Below are 24,329 nucleotides of genomic sequence, written 5' to 3'. Positions count from 1 at the left end.
AAAACACAATATGTATAGGGTTCAGTTTTAGGCATCTTACTGGGGATCTTGGAAAGCATGCCCTGCAGATACGGGAGCACTACTATAATCACAAGGCTAATGGTAATGGTTCTAAATCCTCTGCCTATAGTGTCAAATTTAGTTTGAACTATAATCCTTTAAGAAAGGCATTATTAGGGAGCACCTGGCTGGCTCAACTAGTAGAGCATGCAACTCTTGATCTTGAGGTCATTGAGTTCGAGGCCCACATTGGGCACAGAGATTACTTTTTTAAAAAGGCATGATTATATCTATTTTACAAATAAAATTCAGAGTGAGAGTAGCCTGCAGTCAATCTTGGGATCAAACTCAAATCTAAGTAAAGAGATTAGATAACTACTTTTTTGGAGTATATTATAGAAATGATGCCTACATTAGCGGTAACTCAGAATCATTCTTCTATGAATGCTAGTTCTATTTAAATCCTTGTGTATGAGTTAAATAATCTTAAAAAATGTTAAAGTTCCTTTTAAAGCACTAGGAAGAGAGGTGCCTGAGTGGCTCAGTCAGATGAGCCTCTGACTCAATGTTGGCTGAAGTCATGACCTCATGATTCATGAGATCGAGCCCCACATGGGGCCCTACACTTTGGGATTCTCTCTCCTCCTCTCTCTGCCCCTACCCTACTCACCTTCCTCTTTCTCCCTCTCAAAATAAATAAATAAACATTTTTTAAAAATACTAGAAGGGGCATCTGGCTGGCACAGTTAGGCATTCGACTTTGGATCAGATCATGATCTCGTGGTTAGTGGCTTTGAGCCCCATACTGGGCTCTGTGCTGATAGCTCAGAGCCTGGAGCCTGCTTGGGATTCTTTGTTTCCCTCTCTTTCCTGTTCGCTCTGTCTCACTCTGTCTCTCTCTCAAAAATAAACATTAAAAAAAAGTTTTTAAAAACACTAGAAAGAAATCTGTAATGTATTCATTAATAAAATATGTACTAGATGCCTACCAAGCACTATATTTGGTGTTAAAGCAAGAAACAGGGGAAAAAAAAAACCCCACCTCACGGGGCCTACATTCTAGTGTGAAAATAAAGATGTCACACAACACAATTAAGAAACATTACTTATCACATTAGGTGAATTGTTATAGAGAAGCACAGAAGAGATAACTGAGAAGAGCTACAATTTTAAATATAAGAGTCTATGAAGGTCTAACTGAGAAATAAAGCTATTGTGTATAGACTTAAAGGAAAAGAAGGAGCAAGTCACAAAGACATTTTGGGGGAAACAATCCCAAGAAGAAAACCAAGTGCAAAGACCCTGAATCAGCAGTATACATAGTATTCTTGGATATTAGCAAAGAGGGAAGTGTAGCTAGGGTGGCATAAGCAAAGGATGAAAAGTAGGGAAGAGGTGACAGAGGCAGCAGCTGAATCTGAAGGGCCTTTTCCATCTTTGTAGGGACTCTGGCTTTTACTGAGATGGGAGCCACTAGAGAAGAAGAGTGATTTGATTTACATTTTAACAGGATCATTGGTGTCAAGAATAAACAAAACTGGGGCATCAGGGTGGCTCAGATGGGTTAAGCATCCAACTTCGGCTCCGGTCATAATCTCGAAGCCAGTGAGTTCGAGCCGCATCAGGCTCTGTGCTGACAGTTCAGAGCCTGGAGCCTTCTTCAGATATTTTGTCTCCCTTTCTCTGCCTCACGCCATTCACACTCTGTCTCTCTCAAAAATAAACATTAAAAAAAAAAAAGAATAAACAAAACCGTGTTGAGACTATGCAGGAGAAAGGACCTAAAAAGGGTAAGAATCCAAGTAAAAGGATAAGGGTGGTCACAGCCAGAGTGACAGCAGTAGAGGTGAGAAGTGGTCAGAATCAGGCTAGAATTCAAGGTCAAAGCCAGAACTTCTAAAGGATAGAAAAATGTAAGAAAAAGAGGAGTCCAGATACTAAGCTGAATCTCCAGTGCCTTGTATACATGCAAGTACTCAATATATTAAGATCTAGTACATGTCCATGTGAATATGTGTGGGGTATGCCCATACTATTGCTAAGGACTTACCATGAACAGAGTCATTAAATCCTCACAACATGCAAATGAGGGTGGTTTACAGACCAAGAAATTGAGACTCAGGAGTTACCTGAGAAGCAAAGTGCAGACATTTTGAATCCAAAGTTTTTAACCACTCTATCACTCTCAACTTTTCAAAAAATGGAGCAATGACCCACTACCTTATTCATTGTTATATTGGGCAAGTTACTTCTCTTCTCTGAAATTCTGCCTTCCTATCAGTCAAATGTAAATAATAGTACACCTTCCCCACGCCGCGGTGAGACTACGTGAGATTCCATTCTGCAGTGTCCACTCAATAACTAGCAATACAGTTAACTTTATTGATGCTTGCTTAATGCCATATACTATTCTAAACTATGCAAGGGCATCGGCTCGTTCCGATACAGCAATTTATGCAGCGGATAAAGTGACTGATGTGGTTTACAGATCAGAAACTGAGGTGCAGAGGGCTTAAGGAACTTGCGCTGGGACACATAACGAGCCTTTGGTAGACTACAAGTATGCACCAGGAGAATGTAACTTCAGAATTTATACTCTTAAGTTCTCAGACAGGTAAGTAATTGCCTTCCTCCTTTTAACTAAAAAGGAAACCATGTTCCAAAGAAGGACGATTTGGCCGAAAGCTCACACTCAGGCCACCCGGCCGGGGAGCCGCCGCGAGTCAAATGAATGAGTGAATCCGGACCTAGGGTTAACCGCGGCCACCGGCTGGGCCTCGGGGGCACCCGTAGCTCCACGCCGCACTCGCACCCACCCCACCTCCGCTCGCCCGCAGTCCCACCAGCTAGACAGCCCGTCCGTCACACACTCGACCCCCAAAGAGCCCCAGCCCGAGCGCATGCCCCTGCCCCACAGGGGAAGAGGCTCCCGTCCGGCCGGCTCCCGAGTGGCGAGCACTAGCCTCCCGCAGGCTACGGCCCACTCGCCCAGGGTTGCCGGCCGCGGGGCCCCGTTTAGGAGCCATGCACAACGCCTCACCCGGCGACGCCATTCCTCCAGGCAAGTCCCACCGGGGCCCGAACTGCAGGCTGACTTCCGCTCAGGAAAGTGGCTCCAAGAGAGCCCAGGAGGGGACGCCAACGACTCGCAGCAGTCTGCGCGTGCTGAGATGGGATCTAGGCACAGGTCAGTCGCTGCCGCCCCACTGGGTAGAGCCGGTCTCAGCAGCCAGGACCGAATTCCAGTCCCTGCGTGCAAAGGGCGCCGCAGTCCTCGTGTATAGGCCCGCCTCCTCCTCCCCCGCGACCTGGACCATTTGGAACCGCCTGCCTCGCAACGGTCCTAATCCGGCCGCTCCCGGTACGCGGTTGGATGAGGCGTCGGGGTGGGCCCGAAACGGGGCCTCCTCTGATTGGCCGGTCGCGTTGATTGGCCGATCGCACCGTCACTCAGTCATCACTTTGCAGCCCGGTCAATTTTAAAGGGATGGGAAGGGTCCCTTGAGGAAGGGCAGGTAGTATTGAGGGCTTGGGTTTTTCTTTTTCTTTTTTTTTTCTTTTCTTTTTTTTCTTCCTTTAGGAAATTATGGCAATTTCCTCCAAAGACTGTTTCGCTTGTTAGTAACTGACCTATAGGTGACGTTTAATTTTATTTGCAAAGCATTTATGTGGATTTAGTACTCCTCAAAATAACTCTGAGGAGCGTATGAGGCGTTTTAGAGAGGTAACAAGTGTCAAAAATAGAAGTGACTCCTGAGACAAAAGTAGCTTGTTTCTTTTAAAATAAGAAGAATTCCATAATTTAAAAAAACTGCAAGTGACTTATCTAAGAACTCAGTAATAACTAACTCTAATTATTGAGTGTTTACAGGATAGCCCAAGAGTGTTAACATTCTCTGTACGTTATTTTGTTTACTCCTTATCACCATTCTGTGAGGTTTGTACTGTTATTCCCATTTTCTAGAGAAAGGAGCTAAAATATTTGAACCCAGCCAGTCTGACTCCATAATGTGTGCTTTTAACTATTAAGAACGTGTAAAAGCATGCACAGTATGTTAAGTCATATTAGTGTCCCACATGTCATTACCCCAAATAGGGAGAGTGAGTTCTTTCTCTCTGCTACTGTGCTATTGAATAAAGTAGATACTAGTTATATGTGGATATCTGAATTTGACTTTAAATTAATTAAAATTAAAAATTCATTTCCTTTGCTGTGCTAGTCACATTTCAAGTGCTCAATAGCCACATGTGACCACTGGATATCATATTGGGCAGCACAGAATTATAGAAATTTCCAATATCACAGAAAGTTCTAATGGACGGTGCTGAAAGAATATGTAAGAAACTCTTACTGGAGCACCTGAGTGGCTCAGTTAGTAAGCCTCTCAGGTCTTGATCTCCTGGTTGGGGGGAAGGAGCCACATGTGGGGCTGTAAGCTGACAGTGTGGATGGAGCCTGCTTGGAATTCTTTCTGTCTTTCTCTCTCTTCCCCTCCCCTGCTCAGGCTCTCTGAAAATAAATAAATAAATAAATACCAAAAAAAAAAAAATCTACCAACTCAGTAATGAGACAACAACCAGTGTTGTGCTGGAACCATCTCCTACTGGATTGAGAGTCACTTGTTAAATTTAGCGAGAATTTTTCAAATTGGTTGTTAAATACAGCTACTTAGAAAAATTAAATTATACAAACTTACAATGAAATAAAGGCTATTGAAAACCAAATTTATCATTTTGTTATGATTTTACTACATTTTACCACTGTGTATGCTTTTGTGGCTGCTTATCTCTATTGCATCTGCACGGTGGAAATATTATATGCTGGTGTGCTACTGCCCCTCTCTTTCCAAAGTACATTGGTAGCTTGATTTTGGCCACAGTGGGAATACTTACACCATAGAACCAGCAAACGCTACACGCCAGGGCTTGGGTTTTTTTTTGCTTTGTTAGGTCTAAAGTTAATGATGGAGAAATGTTAACAGAGATTAAATTTAGAAGTGTGTCGTGTCTATAGGGTTTACATAGCCAGTAGCACAAAAACTTGAGGGAATATTGTTCTAGTGTTTAAAAATTATTATCCAACTCAGAGAAGAAGCCGCTTCTGAAGTTTCAATTACATCTTACTGATTAAAGTCAATGAAAATATGGGCCCGCATTCACTTCAAAACTACACTTAGAGAGTATGTGTTAAACATTTACCAGCATGCCATGGGAAGCAATCGAGTAAAAAAAAAAAAAAAAAAACATGGGCTGAAAATTTGAATAAACACTTCATCAACATATACCTAGAGCAGATAAGCACATGAAAAAATAATCAACATCATTGCATATTGATTGCATTGTATATTAAACCACAGTAAGATATTGCTATATATCCACTGAAATAGTTAATAGAAAAAAGATCAACAATACCAAACGCTGGCAAGGATGTGGAGGAACTGGAACTCATAGATGCTGCTGGCAGAAATGTGAAGTGGTATGATCATTTTGGAAAACAGATTTGCAGCCTTTTAAAAAGCTGGTTATATGACCTAATGTATGACCCAGCCATTCTACTCTTAGAGGGTTTGTTTGTTTGTGATTAATTTTTAAAATAATAAATGAAATATAAGTACACAGAAGGAAACTCAAACTTTATTGATTTGGGGTTTTTTCCCCAAAATTGTTGTATTTACTATTGGCTAAGTGAAAAAAAAATCCATAAAACATACATAAGAAAAAAGAATGATCTACTGAAATTGTATACTTGCCATCCTATTTTTAAAAAATGTTTTTAACATTTATTTATTTTTGAGGTAGACAGAGAATGAACAGAGGAGGGGACAGAGAGAGAGGGAGACCCAGAATCTGAAGCAGGTTCAAGACTCTGAGCTGTCAGCACAGTGCTGACATGGGGCTCAAACCCACAAACCATGAGATCATGACCTGAGCCGAAGTCAGTTGCTTAACAGACTGAGCCACCCAGGTGCCCCTGCCATCCTACTAAAGAAAGAATATAACCATAACTTTTAAGCTCTCTTTCTAGTTTTACCCATCCTATTCCCTTCTCTCCCTGCTCAGACATCCCCATCCTGCACGTTATATTGTTTCCTTGCTTTTCTTCATAGTTTTACTGCATGTGTTTGTAACTCCACAAACAGAATTTGTTTACTTTCACATATTTCTTAACTTTACATAAATGGAATTTACTACTTTTTTTTTCTGTGACTTTCTTTTTTTCCTCAGCATTGTAAGATTTATCTGTAGTGCTGTGCATAGCCAGAACTCATTCATTTTTACTACTACTTTATTGGGTGAATTACCTCCGTGTATTCTACTGTTGTTAGGTCATTGGTTGTCTCTAGTTTTTGCTGTGATGACCACTGCTGTGAAGATTCTTATATATATTCCTAGTGCACATGTGTAAGGGTTTCAGTGGAATACATTTTTAGGAGTAAAAGAGTGAGTCGGGGTATAGGCATATTTGAAGCTTTGCCAAATTATTTCCAAAATGGTTGTACCAATATACACTACTAACTCTGATTTATAAGAGTTTTCTGCTCCATGTCTTTTTTTTTTTCATGTTTACTTATTCATTCTGAGAGAGAGAGAGAGAATGAGCGAGGGAAGGGCAGAGAGAGAGAGAAGGAGAGAATCCCAAGCAGGTTCTGTGGTATCAGCACAGATACCAATGTGGGGCTTGATCTCACGAACCGTGAGATCATGACCCGAACTGAAATCAAGAGCCAGATGCTTAACCGGCTGAGCCACCCAGGTGCCCCCTCTGCTCCACATCTTTGTCAATATTTGATATTCATGCCAATGTGAAAAAAACATCAGGCAATATAAAAATGTGAATACCATACATTTTCCTACACATATCCCCACATGTGTGTGTGTCTGTCTGTATGTATTGGTTGACAACTTGCTTTTTCATTCATTAATATATGCTAAACATTGATCAAGTAGAGATTTAGTCACTCACTCACTCACTCAGTTTTTATTGAGTGTTACCGTGAGCCAGGCAGCATTCTAGTCTCTCAGAATACATTTGTGAGCAAAGCAGACAAAGTCCTTGCCTTCACGGAGCTTACGTCTTCTGCAGGAGGAAAGAGATGATAAACGATATCGTTAAGTGACTCATACATTAGAAGGTACTGTATGCTATAGAAACAAAAAGCAGGAAAGGGTAAGGGAGATTGGGGAAGGGGAAGTTGTTCTGCCTCAGTTTCTCAGTTTAACAGCACCATGGTTATTACCTATCCATTCATGCCCCATGAGGCTGAGAATGTACCAGGTGCTGGAAATAGGACCATGACCATGTAGACAAGGTTTCTCTCCTCATGAGCTTTTAGTCTGATGGGAGGCAGTCAGCAAACACAAATGAACTTGATAATTGTAGGTAATGGTTATATACCATGAAAAAGATTAGAAAACAGCTGTGGGACTGGGTGGGGAGCGGCTACTTCACCTAGACTGGTGACCAATAAACGCTTCTCTGAGAAGGTGACATTTAAGCTTTCACCTGAGTGATGACATGGAAAGAGTCCTAAAATACTAATCTTTCTAATCCCCTCTTCATTCCTAGGCTCTGTAGTCGGGAAGAACTAGTGATCCCCTGTGCTTCTGACAGTGATTCAGGAAGTGTGGATTTGCAGCTGAGCAATATAGAGGATATTAAAAAAGATCCAAGTAGCCTTGAACTTACAGGTGAAAGAAGGAAAGGATTTTTTTGGGGGGGGGGGCCAGGGAAAGAGGAGGGGAAAGGGAATCTCTTTTTAAGTCACATTGCTAGTTAAGAGCCTTCAACTAGACGTTGACAATGAATTTGGTCCCTGCATTTAAGACCTTGGAATATGGTTGGCACAGTGAGATAAAATATATTTGTCTAGATGTACAGGAAACTGTGACAGGCAATCCTGCAGACTTGCACAGAGTCTAAGGGCTGGAAGGATTCTGAGAAGGGAAAGGTGGTTGTGGGTGGAAACTTGATTGGGCTACTGAATATCTATCTTTTATTCTACAAACATTCATTGAGTACCAGTTGCTGAGTATACAGTAATGAACAAGACTGACATGCTCCCTATCCTCAAAGAATTTGCTGAAAAGGACCAAAAACTGTAAACAGATATCAAGTAAAGTATGAGCTATAGTTAATATTATAAAAGAAGTAACAAAGGGCTGAGACAAAAAGTAAGGGAGATGGGAACCTGTTTTAAGCCGTGGTCGCCAGAGAACACCTATCTGAGATGGCGCTTTTCAAACCTGAAGGAGTCCCCAAGGATATGAAAGAGCAACCCATGTGAGAAGTGGAGGAAAGAACATTCTAGTTGGATATAATCACATGTGCATGAGACAAGAAAGACGATCTGAGGAACTACATTTACTCATTTCTACACGCATTCAACAGATATTTAATGAAGTTCTACCTGCTGGAGACTAGTGGTGAACAGAACAGACTTCTAGATAAGTGATTGGAACTCAGTTTAATATGGATGATTGGGAGAGGGGATAGAGTGCTCGCTTCGGCAGCATATATACTAAAATTGGGAGTGGGGATAGGGAGCAAATATAAAGAGGTTTTTTAGCAGCTAGGAGGATACTTAGTCAAAACGGGCAAAGAGAGGATTTAAGAAAGGCATCCTGGTACAGCGCCCTAAAAGATGAGTGGACGCTAGCTAGGCAAACAAGGTAGGAGGTAGGGAAGGGGGAGAAGGAGGGGAAACCTGCAGGGAGAAGGGAAGCCCATGCAAAGATGAGAGGTGAATGAGAACAGGGCTTCTAGTGCATGAAAAGAATGTGACAGTGAGTGGCAGGAATGTGCAGAAGAGGCTATAATTCAGGAGACCAAAAAGTGTACAGAAGTAGTGTGGTAGAAACCCTCCGATGATGGGTACATAAAGGGGGAAATAGTAAGACTGTTTCCCCGGCAGGAATAAGGGATTTGGTTTCGGAGAATACCGGAGATAAGGATATAAAGCAATACGAACAGGGAAATGATGCCACCATAATCATTGTCACTCAGCAAACGAATATTTGCCATCGCTTCCTGGGTGCTAGCTCTGTATCAACAAAATGAGGTTGGTTCTATCATCATCCCTATTTTGGAAGTGAAGAAATAGGCCCAGAAAAAGTAAGATTGCACAAGTCCAATGCTAGAAAGAGGCAGAGCAAGGATCCAAGCCTAGGCAGACCTACTCCATAGCCTGTGCTCTTAGTCAAAGTATATCTTAGGTCTGGAAGGAGAGACTTCAAACCCTTACTGCAGCCGGTCCAGTGGGGAGGGATCAGCAATGGGCTGCTACTATATTTTAAGCTCTTGTCACTACAGAGTCATAGACTTTTTCTTTTCACTTCTTAAATGTTAATTTATATTTGAGAGAGCGAGAGAGAGAAAAAAAGAGCATGAGCCGGGGAGGGGCAGAGAGAGAAGAGAGGGAGACACAGAATCCAAAACAGGCAGGACTTGAACTCACAGACTGGGAGATCATGACCTGAACCCAAGTCAGATGCTTGACTCACTGAGCCACCCAGGCGCTCCCGAGTCACAGACTTTTTAATTTAATAATGATATCTACTATTCAAATGCTTATTAAAGGCCACATACTGAGATAAGCTTTTTGTATTTATTACCTCAATCCTCATAATAACCCTGTCTTACAGGTGAGGAAACTAAGGTTCTAAGAGGCAAACTAACTTGATAAAGGTCATACAACTAATAAGTAATAGAGCCAGGATTCAAATTAGTCTCACACTGAGATATAAAGTCCATGCTCTTAATCACTCTGCCATAGCTCAGCCTTACAGGTTTTTGTAGCTTAGGAGGCCCCTTAAGAATGTTGAATTTGAATTGAGAAAACTGAGACTCAGAGAGCAGAAGGGACTTGCTCAGAATTGCAGAGCAAATAGTAAAGGTGAGACTAGGACGTGTCTAACCCGATGTCCAGTGGTTCTCCCCACTGGACCGTACAACGTTGCATACTGTGGAGGCATAACCTGCTGTGTTTGTTTCAGTATTAGACTTGGACATCTCTGACGTCATTGGACTCCCTCAGAAATCGCTCACAGATAGCTTCGGACACCTGACTCAACAGGGCCCGCTCAGCAAGGCCAAAGCCGAGAGGCTGATCCAGTCAATCCAGGAGTTTTTTAATAGTTACCTACAGGTATGCGCAAAGTCTTACCAAGTCATCCAACTTATTCCTACATCTTAACAAATATTTTAAAGGTTTATTATTTTGTTAACATACACATAACTGATATTATAGACTATAAAACTTATTTATGTTTATGTTTATAGTTTGGTAACATATATACATTTATAAGTTGTATTTATACTTAAGTTTATAAAGACTATAAAATTAAAAGAAAGAAAATGAAAATTTCTCCAAAACCCACTCCCCTAAGATAACTGTATTTATTTTCAGTCTTTTCCTTCAGTACACATAATACATGTAATTAGGGGCCCGTGGAGGCTCAGTCAACCGGTTAAGCATCCAACTTTGGTTCAGGTCATGATCTCGCGGTTTGTGGGTTCAATCCCAATGTCGAGCTCTGTACTGACAGCTTAGAGCCTGGAGCCTGCTTCAGATTCTGTGTCTCCTTCTCTCTCTGCCCCTCCCTTGCTCGTGCTCTGTCTCTCTCTCTCTCTCTCCCTCAAAAATAAATAAAACATAAAAAAATAAATAAAATAAATATTATTTTTAAAATGCATGTGATAATAGAAAAATAAACATCAGAGATGGTGGGAGGAAAAATTTCTCTAGGTCAATAGCTATAGATCTATATTTTCCTACATTGCACAGTATTCTGTTGTTCAGGCAAAACATTCACTCATTAGTTTATTCTGTGAGAGCACATAACAGAAGAATTTGTCCTACCCTCGGGCATTTCTGAGGAAAGACCCCTTGACCTCAGATCTGAGGAGTGACTAGGAGAAACTAAGAGAAGTCAGAATTGGAGGAAATATTCCGGAAGTAGGACATGGTATGTTTAACAACCTTGAGGCAGTAAGGAGCAGAGCATGTTTGATGAACTCAAAAAAGCCTGGTATGTTTAAATGATAGCATCGAAGGTGTCTGTCATTTGTCAACAGACATTTAGGTTGTTCCATATCTTGGCTCTTGTAAATTGCTGCAGTGAGCCTGGGAGTGCAAAGGCTCTTTGAGATCCAGATTTCATTTCCATTGAATATATATGCAGATGTTTTTGGTTTGCAAAAATTATTCAAGCTTTACATTTCCTTTAAAATGCTAATTAAACATTTTTTAAACACTTAAAGGCAGAATGTTGGTCTTCACTTTTTCCTTTTTTTAAAAAATTTTTTTATAGTTTATTTATTTTTGAGACAGAGAGAGACAGAAAATGAGAGGGGGAGGGGCAGAGAGACAGACACAGAATCTGAAGCAGGCTCCGGGCTCTTAGCTGTCAGCACAGAACCCAACGTGGGGCTCGAACCCATGAACGGTGAGATCATGACCCAAGCTGAAGTTGGCCACCTAGCCAACTGAGCCACCCAGGTGCCCCCTTCACTGTTTTTCTAATGTTTATTTATTTTTGAGAGAGACACCGAGCACAAGTGGGGGAGGGGCAGAGAGAGTGGGAGACACAGAATCCGAAGCAGGCTCCAGGCTCCAGGCTCTGAGCTGTCGGCACAGAGCGCAACACGGGGCTTAAACTCACAAACTGGGAAATCATGACCAGAGCTGATATCAGACACTCAACAGACAGAGCCACTCAGGCACTCCTATTGGTCTTCACTTTTGACTTAACACTGTTCTTTACACTTAATGTCAGCAGAGCTTTATAAAGCACTTCTTTGTAATTAATATAGGAGTTGGGTTGCTGCAATTAATTAAAAAGAGGGGATCCTGGGTGGCTCAGTCAGTTGAGCATCCAGCTTTGGCTCAGGTCATGATGTTGTGGTTCTTGGGTTTAAGCCCCAAGTCAGGCTCTGTGCAGACAGCTAGCTCAGAGCCTGGAGCCTGTCTTCAGATTATGTGTCTCCCTCTCTCTCTCTGACCCTCCCCTGCTCATGCTGTCTCTCTCTCTCTCTCTCTCAAAAAAATAAATAAAACATTTAAAAAAATTTTCTTAAAGAAAGAAAATCCATTCCCCTCCTTTGATCTGAATCCACAACCAGGCAGGAAAATAGATGAATAAGAAGGTAGTTTTGTGAGAGTATCACAAATGCCATGATAGCAATATGCACATGAGGTTTATGGATACTCTTAGGAAGGGCACCTAATGCTGCTTCAGGAGGAAATGCATTTTCCAAGTCTTAAAGGATATGTCAGTTCTAGTCAGTAAACAAAAAAAGGTGTAGAGAATTCAGAAAGTGCAAAGGCCCAGAACCAAGAAAGGGCAGCATTAAAGTTAATTTGTCTAAAGCTCAGAACACTGCAGGGCAAGGCAGGAGATGAATTTGAAGAGGTTAGCTGGGGTCATTCTCGGAAGGCCTTGACCTCCATGAGTTCTATTGGAAGAGATTTCGATAGGGAGTTACCTGATCAAAACTGCACTTGCGATGAATCTTGCCATCCTAGGGAAATAGGTTGGAGGGGAGCAAAACTGGAGCAGTGGAATTCATTGTTGGACTGTTGTACTAATCTCGATGAGAATTAGTCCAAGAAGTCAGCTTCTGGCTGTATGTATTGATACTCTCTGTCCAGAGAGCTTCTACCAGTTTATACTATCTCTCTGCTGGTGGAGAAAAACTAGAAGAAGTTTTCTCAAGATTGTGAAATTATATTACTATCGTCCTTATACTTAATTTTTTAAGGTTTCTATGATAAATAAATACTATTTTTATAATCAGAAAAAGAATAATACAAAAGATTTTTATTCTTCAAGTAAGAACTTGCTTTTTAAAAATATTTACTTATTCTGAGAGAGAGAGAGAGAGAGCGCACATGCATGTGCAAGCAGGAGGTGGGGGGTAAAGGGGGCAAGAGAGAGAGGATCCCAAGCAGCTTCTACACTGTCAGCACAGATCCCCATTCAAGGTCGATCTCATGGACAGTGAGATCATGACCTGTGCCAATATCAAGAGTCGGAGGCTCAACCTACTGAGTCACCCAGGCTCCCAAGAACTTGCATTTTAGTAGGAAACCCTAAAGACTCAAAGTAATCTTTAATGGCATGAAGAGAGCCAGAAGTGGGGGCACGCAGATGGCTTAGTTGGTTGAGCATCCGACTCTTAATATAGGCTTAGCTCATGATCCTGGGATCATGGGTTTGAGCCCCACGTCGGGTTCCATGCTGACTATGGAGCCTACTTAAGTTTCTCTCTCTCTCCTCTCTCTCTCTTTCTCTCTCTCTTCCCCTTTCTCTCTTCCCCTCTGCTCCTCTCCCCAGCTCACAGACTCTCTCTCTAAAACAAAAACATAAAAAATAAAAGAGAGCTAGAAGTAACAACATCAAAGGTCATCTTTAGAAAGTTTAATCAGACAGCAGTGTACAGACAGGGTGGGTAGGTGGGGAAGCAAAGACTAAAGGTGGAGTAATCTAGCATTTAATCTAGCTGAGAGGGAAAACAAAGCCCAGGCAGGGCCAGCAGATGAGGAATTTCATTCCCCTGTAGCTTATTCATTACTTACAATAAAAGACGGATCCTAGGATTAATCAGATGTCAGATGTTTGAAGCATTACCGGAAACTTCTCAAAAGCCCTCTACAGGGGCGCCTGGCTGGCTCAGTCGGTTAAACATCTGACTTCAGCTCAGGTCATAATCTTGTGGTTTGTGAGTGCAAGCCCCGCGTTGGGCTCTGTGCTGACAGCTCAGAGCCTGGGGCCTGTCTTCAGATTCTGTGTCTCCCTCTCTCTCAGACCCTCCCCTGCTCATACTGTCTCTCTCTCTCTCTCTCTCAAAAATAAATAAAATATTAAAAAATTGTTTAAATAAATAAAAGCCCTGATAATTATCAAATGAGATTATAATATATAATTGTGTTTTTATCATTTTTCCACAAATTCAGAGTGAAATTGAGAAGCTGACATTCCTAAGATCTTTGTCTTCTCTCAGTCGAGCTTTACCTTATGATGAAACCGTAGGATCATTCATTCACAGCCACATAGAGGATATTGTGTTTACCCTAAATGTAAGTATTGTGGCCTTATCACAAATTATCAGGACCACGCAAAATCAGTGACTTCACTAACAGATGTTTTAGTGGCTTTGTATACATTATCAATTCCCTTGGCCTCTTTCATATCAGTATCTGTGCATGAAGGAGAAATACTCAGGAGTATCCACAATATAATTACCCTTGAAGACCAACTAAAAGATGAAGGAAAGCAACAACATTTAAATTTTTTAGAAAGGACAGTGCTATATTCTCGTTAATCACACTGTCGTTGTGAGGCAAACGCTATAATAAGATGCCTAAGTTCAAGTGCCAGCTCTGCCTCTTTCTAGCTGTGTGACTTTTGGAAAGCTATTTCACTTCTCAGTGACTCAGTTTCCTCATCTATAAAATAAGAATAGTTGTATACTTCACAGAGCTATCAAGAGTACTAAATAGGAAATAAATGTAAGCCATGTAGCATGATACCTAACACATATTTTACATTTGGGGAACATGGTTGGTTGTATTCTTTTTATTTTTGTATTTGTACTTAACTCCAGCCACACTCTGCCATTAGCTCATTCATTCATTGCCTTATTGAATGCCTCATAGTTCTAGGCAGTGTCTAGGAATTGAGGCTACAAAGATAAGATATGATTCCTGTTCCTAAAGCCAAGCAAGGTGTAATCAAGTGTCACGGGGACTGTGACAAAAGTTTAAACAGGTATATACAAGTATGTTTAGTAAATGGTCGATTCCATGTCCAAAGATCCAGAAGGGCTTTAGAAAGGAAGTGATGCACTTAAGCAAGGGTTTTACTTTTTGGTGCTTTCGTTTTCTCATTTATGAAATATCCTCTTCAGTTTCTCTGAAGCTCTAACATTCTGAATCTGAGATTTCTTACACACTCCAGGAAAATGAGTGGTCTTCTTTCCAATCCTCAAATCTATAAGGCTGAAGACTGATGATTAGTTTTCAGAATTGAAGGCTAACCAGATAACAGGTTTGTTAAGCAGTAGACAGTTATCAAGGATCTTCTGTATTTAGGACACTTCAGTAAAGGATACAGATTCCCTGCAAGTGTTAATCCTTGCCCTTCAAGAGTTTACAGTCCATTTGGAAATGATCACACCTCATAAATAGGTTGAGAACTATTACAAATAATACATCAAGAAGAGCAGAATGATATTATACAGATTTAAGAATGAATACAGCTTTCTACTAGGCTTCACTCCATGGAAACAGGGTGATAGGCAGCCATAGTACCCAACCAAAATGTCATGAGCCCAGAATCTTGCTTCCACAAAAATTGGCAGAAGTGGGTTGCCACACAGTCCAACTAGCCAGCTCAGAAGATCCACAAATGCAAGTCACAAATAGCAAAAGTACACTGAATTTCCCCATACTCTCCATCTAGATCTGTCCAGCCAGTAATAAAATACCCACTGCAGGTATCAACCTAAATTTGAGCTAAGAAGGAGTATAGACTAGAAGAATTAAAGGTAGTTGGTGTCCATGAAAGAATTGCACGGATCACTGCATCACTGGACAAGTCTACAAACTCCCTGCAAGCCTATGTGCAGGGACTAAAAGAGTACAGCTCCCAAAAACCCAGAGAAGAGGTACCCAAGAAGAGAGGCACTTCTGCTGAGTAACCCACAAGGAGAGGAAGCCCATTATGAAGAACTGTAAGGCATTTGCCAGTCTTCTCATGACCCATGTCAATGCCTGCCTCCTCAGTATTTAAATAAAAAGAACCAAAGAAGCTATGAACAGAATATGGAAAGAAAGGGGGAAAAGATCTATTATGATCCTCCACCAAGGAAGATTTATAGATAAGCATATGAAAAGATGCTCCCTCAGTGTGATTAGGGAAAAGCAAATTAAAACCATAGTGAGATTCAACTCTACACCCACCAGAACATTACTTACCATATGACCCAGCAGTTCCACTCCTCGGTAGAATGAAGCACATGTCCACACAAAAACATGTACACAATGTTCACAGAAGGGCAATTCTTAATAGCTAAACATTGGAAATAACCCAAATGCCCATCAACAGATGAATGGATAAACAAATTACGGTATGTCCTTACAATGGAATATGACTCAGCAATAAAAAGGAACAAACTATTGATACATGCTACAACTTAAATGAATCTCACAATAATCATGCTGTGTGAAAGAAGCCAGAAAAGAAGATCTATGTCATATGATTCCATTTATATAAAATTCTAGAAAATGTAGACTATGTAAGGTGACATCACATCAGTTATTACCTGAAAATAGGAGAAGAGTGGGGAGAGACAGGAGTGAGAAGTTACAGAGTAGCACAAAAAACTTTAAGGAGTGATCCGTATGTTCATTACCTTTTTTTAAAGTTTATTTTTATTTATTTTGAGAGAGAGAAAGCAAGCCGGGGAGGGACAGAGAGAGAGGGAGACAGAATCCCAAGCAGGCTCCATGCTGTCATTGCAGAGCCTGATAAGGGCTCAAACTCACGAGCCATGAGATCATGACCTGAGCCAAAGTTAAAAGTTAGGTGCTTAACCGACTGAGCCACCCGTATGACCCCACATGCTCATCATTGATTGTAGTGCTGGTGTTTCATGGATGTACATGTAAGTCAAAAATCATTAAACTATACACTTAGATATGTACAGTTTATTGTGTGCCTATTACCTCAAAGTCAAAAAAGCTGTAAAATTCTGTCAAGAATTTAAATAGAAAAGAAAAAAACGCAATGGCAACTGGGATGTAGAGTAAAGAAATGATAAGATTGGGCACCTGAGTGGCTAGTTGGTGAAGCAGCCAACTTTGGCTCAGGTTGTGATCTTGTAGTTCATGAGTTCAAGCCCCGCATCAGGCTCTGAGCTGTCAGCACAGATGATGTCTGTGCTGACAGCTCAGAGCCTAGAGCCTGCTTTAGATTCTCTGTTTCCCTCTCTCTCTCTGCCCCTCTCCCGCTTGCACTCTGTCTCTTCCTCTCTCAAATAATTTTTTAAAAATTTTAAAGAAATGATAAGATTGATGTGAAATTAATCTAGATAGATCTCCTGATTGAAGCTTGAAGGATGATGGCTAGAGTAGACAGAAGGGACCAGTGGGTAAGGGCTTTGACTGCAAACGTCCAGGCCAGGGTTCTGGAAATATGCAGAATGGCTGTGGAGGTGCTTTTTAGATGTTGTTGCTGTCCCGCAGCAGACACGGCACTAAGACCTGCTACACTAGAAGTTTAATGGAGGCAGACCTGTCCTTAGTGTCTCTTAAATCTCTTCTGCCAGCTAGGGGCTCTACCCTAAGTCGGTTCCGGGGTCCTCCATAAAACCCAACTACTATTTTGTTGTTTGGTAAATAAAGGTACACTCAGCACTGAGCAGGCACTGTATTTACTTGAGCAGTGAGGCAGGCAGTGGATGAGAATGATGTTTCAGGAAGACTGTTCCGTGGTATGGGTAACAAACGCTGAAGGATGTCAGAGGATGGACAGTTCATAGTAGACTGAACTAATATGAAAAGACTGTCCATTTGTGCTAGTGAGAGTCTGAGCTCCCTGAAACAGAATGGTGGAGAGTAAAGGGAGCTATTTTAGGAATAAGAAGACATAATTCTAGTTCCAGTTCTGTCAAGCTCAACCCATGTGATCTCAGACAAATCATTTAGCTTCTCTGAACCTCTAGCTCCACCTGAAACGTGGAATAGTAATATCTGTCTGGCTTTTGTTAAGTCCTTTGAGACAAAATGTGTCATTTTGTTAAGATTGGTTAAGATTCTTGTTGGCGAAAGCAATTCTCTGGCTCAACTTAAGAAAAAAAACAGCATGCTGGGAAATCTCTCTTAGAACCTAAGGAAGAGGTTTAACAGTCAAGCCTCCAGAAACGTATATTCCAGGACAATTCCTAGGGACTCAAAGGCAGGGCTTGCTCTCCACCAACTGTGACTCAAACCTCGAGCAGCCCCCAATCTGTGTCTGTCATTCTAAAATTCCAGATTCTGGGGGGCGCCTGGGTGGCTCAGTCAGTTAAGTGTCTGACTTTGGCTCGGGTCATGATCTCACACTTCATGGGTTCAAGCCCCACATCGGGATCTGTGCTGAAGGCCCAGAGCCTGGAGTCTGCTTCAGCTTCTGTGTTTCCCTCTCTCTGCCCCTCCCCAGCTCTCTCTCTCTCTCTCAAAAATAAATAAACATTAAAAAAATTAAAATGCCAGATTCTAGGAGAAAGAATCTACAAATTGTGAGATCATGACCTGAACCCAAAGTCAGATGCTCAACTGACTGAGCCACTCAGGCACCCCTGAACTCACTTTTTAATACCAAGTTTTCAGGTCATAGCACTGATCTTAGTGGCGATGCCCTTGAGATAACCAGATTTGGGCAAGTGGGGCCCTGGAAGGCTGAAGGCAGAGTCTTATGCTGTGTCCCTTCCAGACTCTAAAGCCATAAAACTAAGTGAGCTCCTTGAGGAAATAAGGAAGAGCATCAGGCCACCAGCAAAATCTGTCCAGACTTGGAAAGTGAGAAGAGGAAGAGAAAAGGCAGGAAGAGGCAAGAATGAGAACACTGTAATATTTATTGAGTCCTGCCTCCTGGACACTATTCTAAATTCCTAGTGAACCTTTTTGGTGGCAGGTAGGGGAAATCCACTAGAGGCAGCTGAAACACAAAAGAGATTTGTTCTGAGTTCAGCATGCTCCAAGAAGACAAAGAAACCAGAAAAAAATTAAAAAACAAAAAAAGTTCACATACTCAGAACTTTCTCTCCATCTCTTATCTTTGCTCCTTGGTATACATCTTCATTTCTTTCTCTCACCCCCTCACCTTTCTTCCGAAAATTGGCTATTACTCTGTTCATAGGGCACAGTGTTCCCAAACTTAAAATTTTCTCTTTTTAATAGGCCAGCCACACTGAGATTGGAGCTCTTGGTTTTAATTCCAGAGTGCTGAGAGAAAGAATCTAACTGACCTTGGTGTGTACTCATGTCTGGATAAGCTGGGGTTAGTGAGACAGAATGACTTAGCAGAAACATGGCTGTGAGATACCCATTCCTATGACACAGTTTCCAGAGAGGGTGGGTAGATAATCCAATAAGGCTTCCAGTACAACCATTTACATTTGCTCTTTATGTCAACTCTGGAGACGTATCTCTTTTCCTCCATATAGATAAGGGAAGTCAGGCATAGGGAAGTTAATACATTCAGGGTCCCCCAGGGATTGGGTGGCAGAGTCAGTGCCCAAGCCCAGCTGCTGTCTGGCTCCTAACACCTGTTTTTTCTTCTCTGTCACTCTGCAGATTTTTTTTTCCAGCAAAGCAAGGCAGCTTTCCTTCTGCCAGTTTGGACTTTGGAAAGCTAGTCATCTTCTAGGACAACCAGTTAGGCACTATAGTCGAGTGCTGTTTAGTAGAAAGAGGGGTTCAGATGCCTAAGCTGGAAATAATTACAAGTAATAAAGATTATGAATAACAGACACTAACAGTTATCAAGGGCTACTAGGTACTATGAATTAGTTCCTTTAGTATCCACAACCACGCTATGATGATAAATAGTACTGTTACTCCATTTTACAGATGAGGAAACTGAGACACAGGGAGGTTAAATAACTTGGGTCAGCTCAAACTGTTAGCAAGAGGCAGAGCCAGGCCTCAGGCTCTGGGTCCAGAGAATAATCTCCCAGCCAGGCCACTGTCCTGCTGCCAGTCTTGTGGAACAAAGGAGCAGGCTCGATAAAGTTCCTGCCGCTGTTCTTGCAGGCCGTCTACATCTCTGATCATCTGGCCAAAGGACCTGGCACATTCTCGAATCTTTAAATTTCTTTCCTTCTCATTGCAGATACTGGTGGAAGAGGAGCTTCTGCATCCTCTCTTCGGCCCTGTGCACCAGGAGGTCTTTGTCACCATTGCTGACCTCAGGTGACACCCACATGCCCCCTGCCCACTACAGATGTCCTGGTTCCTCATTCAGGGTCAATAGTAGAGCCAACTGACATGTTCCATATTTTGAACTTTTGCAAACAATTTATACAGGGAAGAGGAAAAGAAATCCACGTTTGTGTGTGTAAGAAATTTGATTCCATATATGTGACCATCCATATCTGAAAGACCTTATTGGAACCTCTTTGGAGTTTGGTTTTGTCTGAAATATATTCAGTGGAAAGTATGTATGTATGTATCAGTATGTATGTATCAGTACATGATATGCACTATACATGACAGTACAGTTCCATAGTCCAAGAAATTTGGAAGGGCCTACTGTTTGTCTTCCTTGGAGATTTCTATGGCATACTAACTTATTAAAGATCCCAAGAAATCCTGTAGTTAAAAAGGTTTTTTTTTTAATTTATTTTTTATATATCTGGAGAGAGCACAAGCAGAGGAGGGGGGGCAGAGGGAATCTTAAGTAGGCAGCACACACTCAGCAGTGAACCTGATATGGGGCTTGATCCCACGACCCTGGTATTATGACTTGAGCTGAAATCGAGTCAACCAACTGAGCCACTCAGGCACCTTGTAGTCGAAAAGTTTTTTAACTTGGTTCAACCCACCATTCCCCAAACTAACAAACGTTCAGCTGAACACCCTTTGGCAAGTTGTGGTTTACTATGTTAGACTTTTTGTTATGGTTGAACTAGAAAACCCCTGGAAGGATGTCACTCCAGTAACCTCTTGGGAAGGTGGGGAGGGAGAGGGGAGAAGGAAAGAGGCTCTGAGCCCTGAAACTCTTCCTCTAACCTTTTATGAGATTTGTCTAAACAGGCTAACAAGCATGCCATTTGTCTCGTCCATCGGAATGATATGCCACTTGGTCCACCCTTTCCTCTTGGGTTACTTTGATCCCTGCTTATCAATCTCAAATCAGATTCTTCCCAGCTCACTGTGCCCAAACTGTCTTTCTTTAGTTACCAAGATGTCCATTTGCTACTTGGCTCTGAAGATCGAGCTGACTTGTTCAGTCTTCTCACAAAAAGTATAATCACTCTGCCCCCTGTAAAAACTCTTACCCAGCTGGAGGAAATCATGCCATGTGGATCCTGCAACAAAGAGGTGGTAACTCATGCTTTGCTTTAATAACTTGCCATCCAGAGGGTCAGCTGATCATGGCCTTTTGATAGTGCATTTGATTTTTTGGAACCAGCCAAAAATCATTTAAGCCAAGTCTGGTGAATAAAATAGGCAGTTAAATTAAATAGCTTTCCCCTCTCCCCCTCTTGATTTTGTCTTCTTACTTTCCCCTTCATTCCTTCTTTCTTTGCTTTTGACTTTAAAATAAGGTGAGAGTGTTCCATATCCGTGGCAGATATTTAGGGTTATCATATGCTAAGCATCATGAGAGGCAACAGAAACACAGCAGTACACTCTCTAATCTGGGAAGTTTACATCCCAGGACAGAGTTACAAAGCACTGATAAATACCATATTAGGTGGTAGTAAGTGCTATGAAAAAACAGAACAGGGAAAGAGGAGGATAAAGTCTACTGTGGTTGGGAGGCACAGGGGCTTTTTAAAATAGGTGGTCAGAAAGTCTTGCTGATGAGGGGACTGTTGAAAAGAGAGTATGAATATCTCTGGAGGGGAAGCTTTCAGGCAGAGAGAGAAACATGCAAAGGTCTTGCTTTTCGTCTGGCTAATCAACTGGTTGGTAAAGCAGTTGCCAAAGGGGACTTTATTTCCCTTTGTTTCAAGATGTTAGAAAGAAGGAGCACCTGGCTGGCTCAGTCTGTAGAGCATAGGACTCTTGACCTCAGGGTCATGAATTCAAGCCCCATGTTTGGAGTAGAGATCACTTTTTAAAAAATGCAAGAAGTCAGAAAAAGTCACAAATCAAGCTTTAAAACTATCTTGATGATCCTAATTTCCCAAATGTAGTTAGAACCAGTTAACTGTGTTCCCAATAAGGCTGAGATGTCTATTTAAAAATCAATATATTGTACATGGAACATTCTCCAGAATAGATCACATACTGGGACACCAATCAGCCTCAACAAGTACAAAAAGATGGAGATCACACCTTGCATATTTCCAGACTCCAATGCTATGAAACTCAAAATAAACCACAAGAAAAAATTTGGAAAGACCATGAATACTTGGAGATTAAAGAATATCTCACTAAGGAATGAATAGGTTGACCAAAAAATTAAAGAGGAAATTAAAAAGTACATGGAAGCCAATGAAAATGAGAACATGACAGCCCCAAACCTCTGGAATGCAGGAGGCACTCATAAAAGAGAAGTATATAGCAATCCAGGCATTCCTAAAAAAGGAAGAAAGGTCTCAAATACACAACCTGACTTTACACCCTAAAGAGCTGGAAAAAGAACAGCAAAGAAAGCCCCAAACCAGCAGAAGAAGGGAAATAATAAATATTAGAGCAGAAATCAATGATATCAAAATAAAAAAAAAAACAACAACAGAACAGATCAATGAAATCAGGAGCTGGTTTTCTGAAAGAATTAAAAAAATTAATAAACCCCTAGCCAGATTGATCAAAAAGAAAAAGGAAAGGACCCAAATAAGTAAAATCAAGAATGAAAGAGGAGAGATCACAATCAACACTGTAGAAATACAAATAATAGGGGCGCCTGGGTGGGTCAGTCGGTTAAGCCTCCGACTTCGGCTCAGGTCAGATCTCACGTTCGTGGGTTCGAGCCCCGCATCAGGCTCTGTGCTAACAGCTCAGAGCCTGGAGCCTGCTTCCGGTTCTGTGTCTCCTTCTCTCTCTGCCCCTCCCCCTCTCATGCTCTGTCACTCTCTGTATCAAAAATAAATAAAACATTAAAAAAATTAAAAAAAAAGAAATACAAATAATAATAAGATAATTTTATGAGCACAATTATATGCCAATAAATTAGGCAATCTGGAAGAAATGGATAAGTTCCTAGAAACATAAAAATTAACAAAACTGAAACAGGAAGAATAAAAATTTGAATAGATCCATAACCAGTAAAGAAATTAAATCAGTAATCAAAATTCTCCCAGCAAACATTTAAAGAAGAATTAACACCTATTCTTTTGAAGCTTTTCCAAAAAATACAAATGGAAAGAAAACTTCCAAACTCATTCTATGAGACCAGCTTTACCTTGATTCCAAAATGAGACAAAGACCCCACTAAAAAGGAGAACTACAGACCAATTTCCCCAATGAACCTAGATGCAAAAATTCTCAACAAGATGTTAGCCAACCAAGTCCAATAATACATTAAAAGAATTATTCACCATGATCAAGGGGCATTTATTCATGGGATGCAGGGATGGTTCAATATCTGCATATCAATATCATCTTCAGTGGGAAAAAACTGAGAACTTTCCCGTAAGGTCAGGAACATGACAAGGATGTCCATTCTTACCACTGTTATTCAACATAGTATTAGAAGTCCTAGCCTCAGCAGACAACATAAAGAAATAAAAGGCATCCAAATTGCCAAGAAGGAAGTCAAACTTTTACTCTTTTCAGACAAAATGATGTGGAAAACCCAAAAGACTTCACCAAAAACTGCTAGAATTAATCCATAAATTCAACTAAGTTGCAGGATATAAAATCAGTGTACAGAAATTGGTTGCATTTCTATATGTCAATAATGAAGCAGCAGAAAGAGAAATCAAGGAATTGATCGCATTTGCAATTGCACCAAAACCCATAAAATACCTAGGAATAAACCTAACCAAAGGTGAAAAATCTATACATTGAAAACTATAGAGGGGCGCCTGGGTGGCTCAGTCGGTTAAGCCTCCGGCTTCGGCTCAGGTCAGATCTCACGTTCGTGGGTTCGAGCCCCCCGTCAGGCTCTGTGCTGACCGCTAGCTCAGAGCCTGGAGCCTGCTTCTGGTTTTGTGTCTCCCTCTCTCTCTGACCCTCCCCCTCTCATGCTCTGTCTCTCTCTGTATCAAAAATAAATAAAACATTAAAAAATTTAAAAAAAAAGAAAACTATAGAAAGCTTATGAAAGAAATTGGAGAAGACACCAAAAAAGGATAAACTTTCCTTGCTCATGGGTTGGAAAAACAAATATTATTAAAATGTTGATGCTACCCAAAGCAATCTACATAGTCAGTGCAATCCCGATCAAAATAACACCACCATTCTTGAAATCATGCCATTTGCAGCATCGTGAATGGAACTGGAAGGTATGCTGAGTCCTCCTCAGTCAGAGAAGGACAGATATCATATGTTTTCACTCATATGTGGATCTTGAGAAACTTAACAGAAGACCATGGAGGAAGAGAAGGGGAAAAAAATAGTTACGGAGAGGGAAGGAGGGAGGCAAACCACAAGAGATTCTTTTTTTTTTTT

At 41.2% G+C, this 24,329-nt stretch overlaps 2 protein-coding genes across 3 annotated transcripts in view; one reads left to right on the top strand and one right to left on the bottom strand.

Annotated features, from left to right (window-relative positions):
- RPN2 (ribophorin II) overlaps window positions 1-3,244 on the bottom strand; it is a 57,798-nt gene extending 54,554 nt beyond the window's left edge. The window contains exon 1 of one of the 2 annotated variants that reach the window (XM_029916802.1): window positions 3,041-3,244. In XM_029916802.1, the coding sequence (XP_029772662.1) occupies window positions 3,041-3,053 (13 nt within the window). In that variant the 5' untranslated portion in view covers window positions 3,054-3,244. The remainder of the gene's footprint in view (window positions 1-3,040) is intronic. The other variant, XM_029916803.1, reaches the window with a different exon arrangement.
- Window positions 2,847-24,329, top strand: part of MROH8 (maestro heat like repeat family member 8) — a 57,166-nt gene continuing 35,683 nt past the window's right edge. Inside the window, exons 1-6 of the mRNA XM_029916801.1 lie at window positions 2,847-3,187; window positions 7,568-7,689; window positions 10,000-10,145; window positions 13,956-14,078; window positions 19,876-19,955; window positions 20,942-21,086. Coding sequence (XP_029772661.1) covers window positions 2,901-3,187; window positions 7,568-7,689; window positions 10,000-10,145; window positions 13,956-14,078; window positions 19,876-19,955; window positions 20,942-21,086 — 903 coding nt within the window. The 5' untranslated portion in view covers window positions 2,847-2,900. The remainder of the gene's footprint in view (window positions 3,188-7,567; window positions 7,690-9,999; window positions 10,146-13,955; window positions 14,079-19,875; window positions 19,956-20,941; window positions 21,087-24,329) is intronic.

This window comes from Suricata suricatta, chromosome 12, assembly GCF_006229205.1.
Source record: "Suricata suricatta isolate VVHF042 chromosome 12, meerkat_22Aug2017_6uvM2_HiC, whole genome shotgun sequence".
Taxonomy (NCBI): domain Eukaryota; kingdom Metazoa; phylum Chordata; class Mammalia; order Carnivora; family Herpestidae; genus Suricata; species Suricata suricatta.
This window is presented reverse-complemented; position numbering and strand designations above follow the sequence as displayed.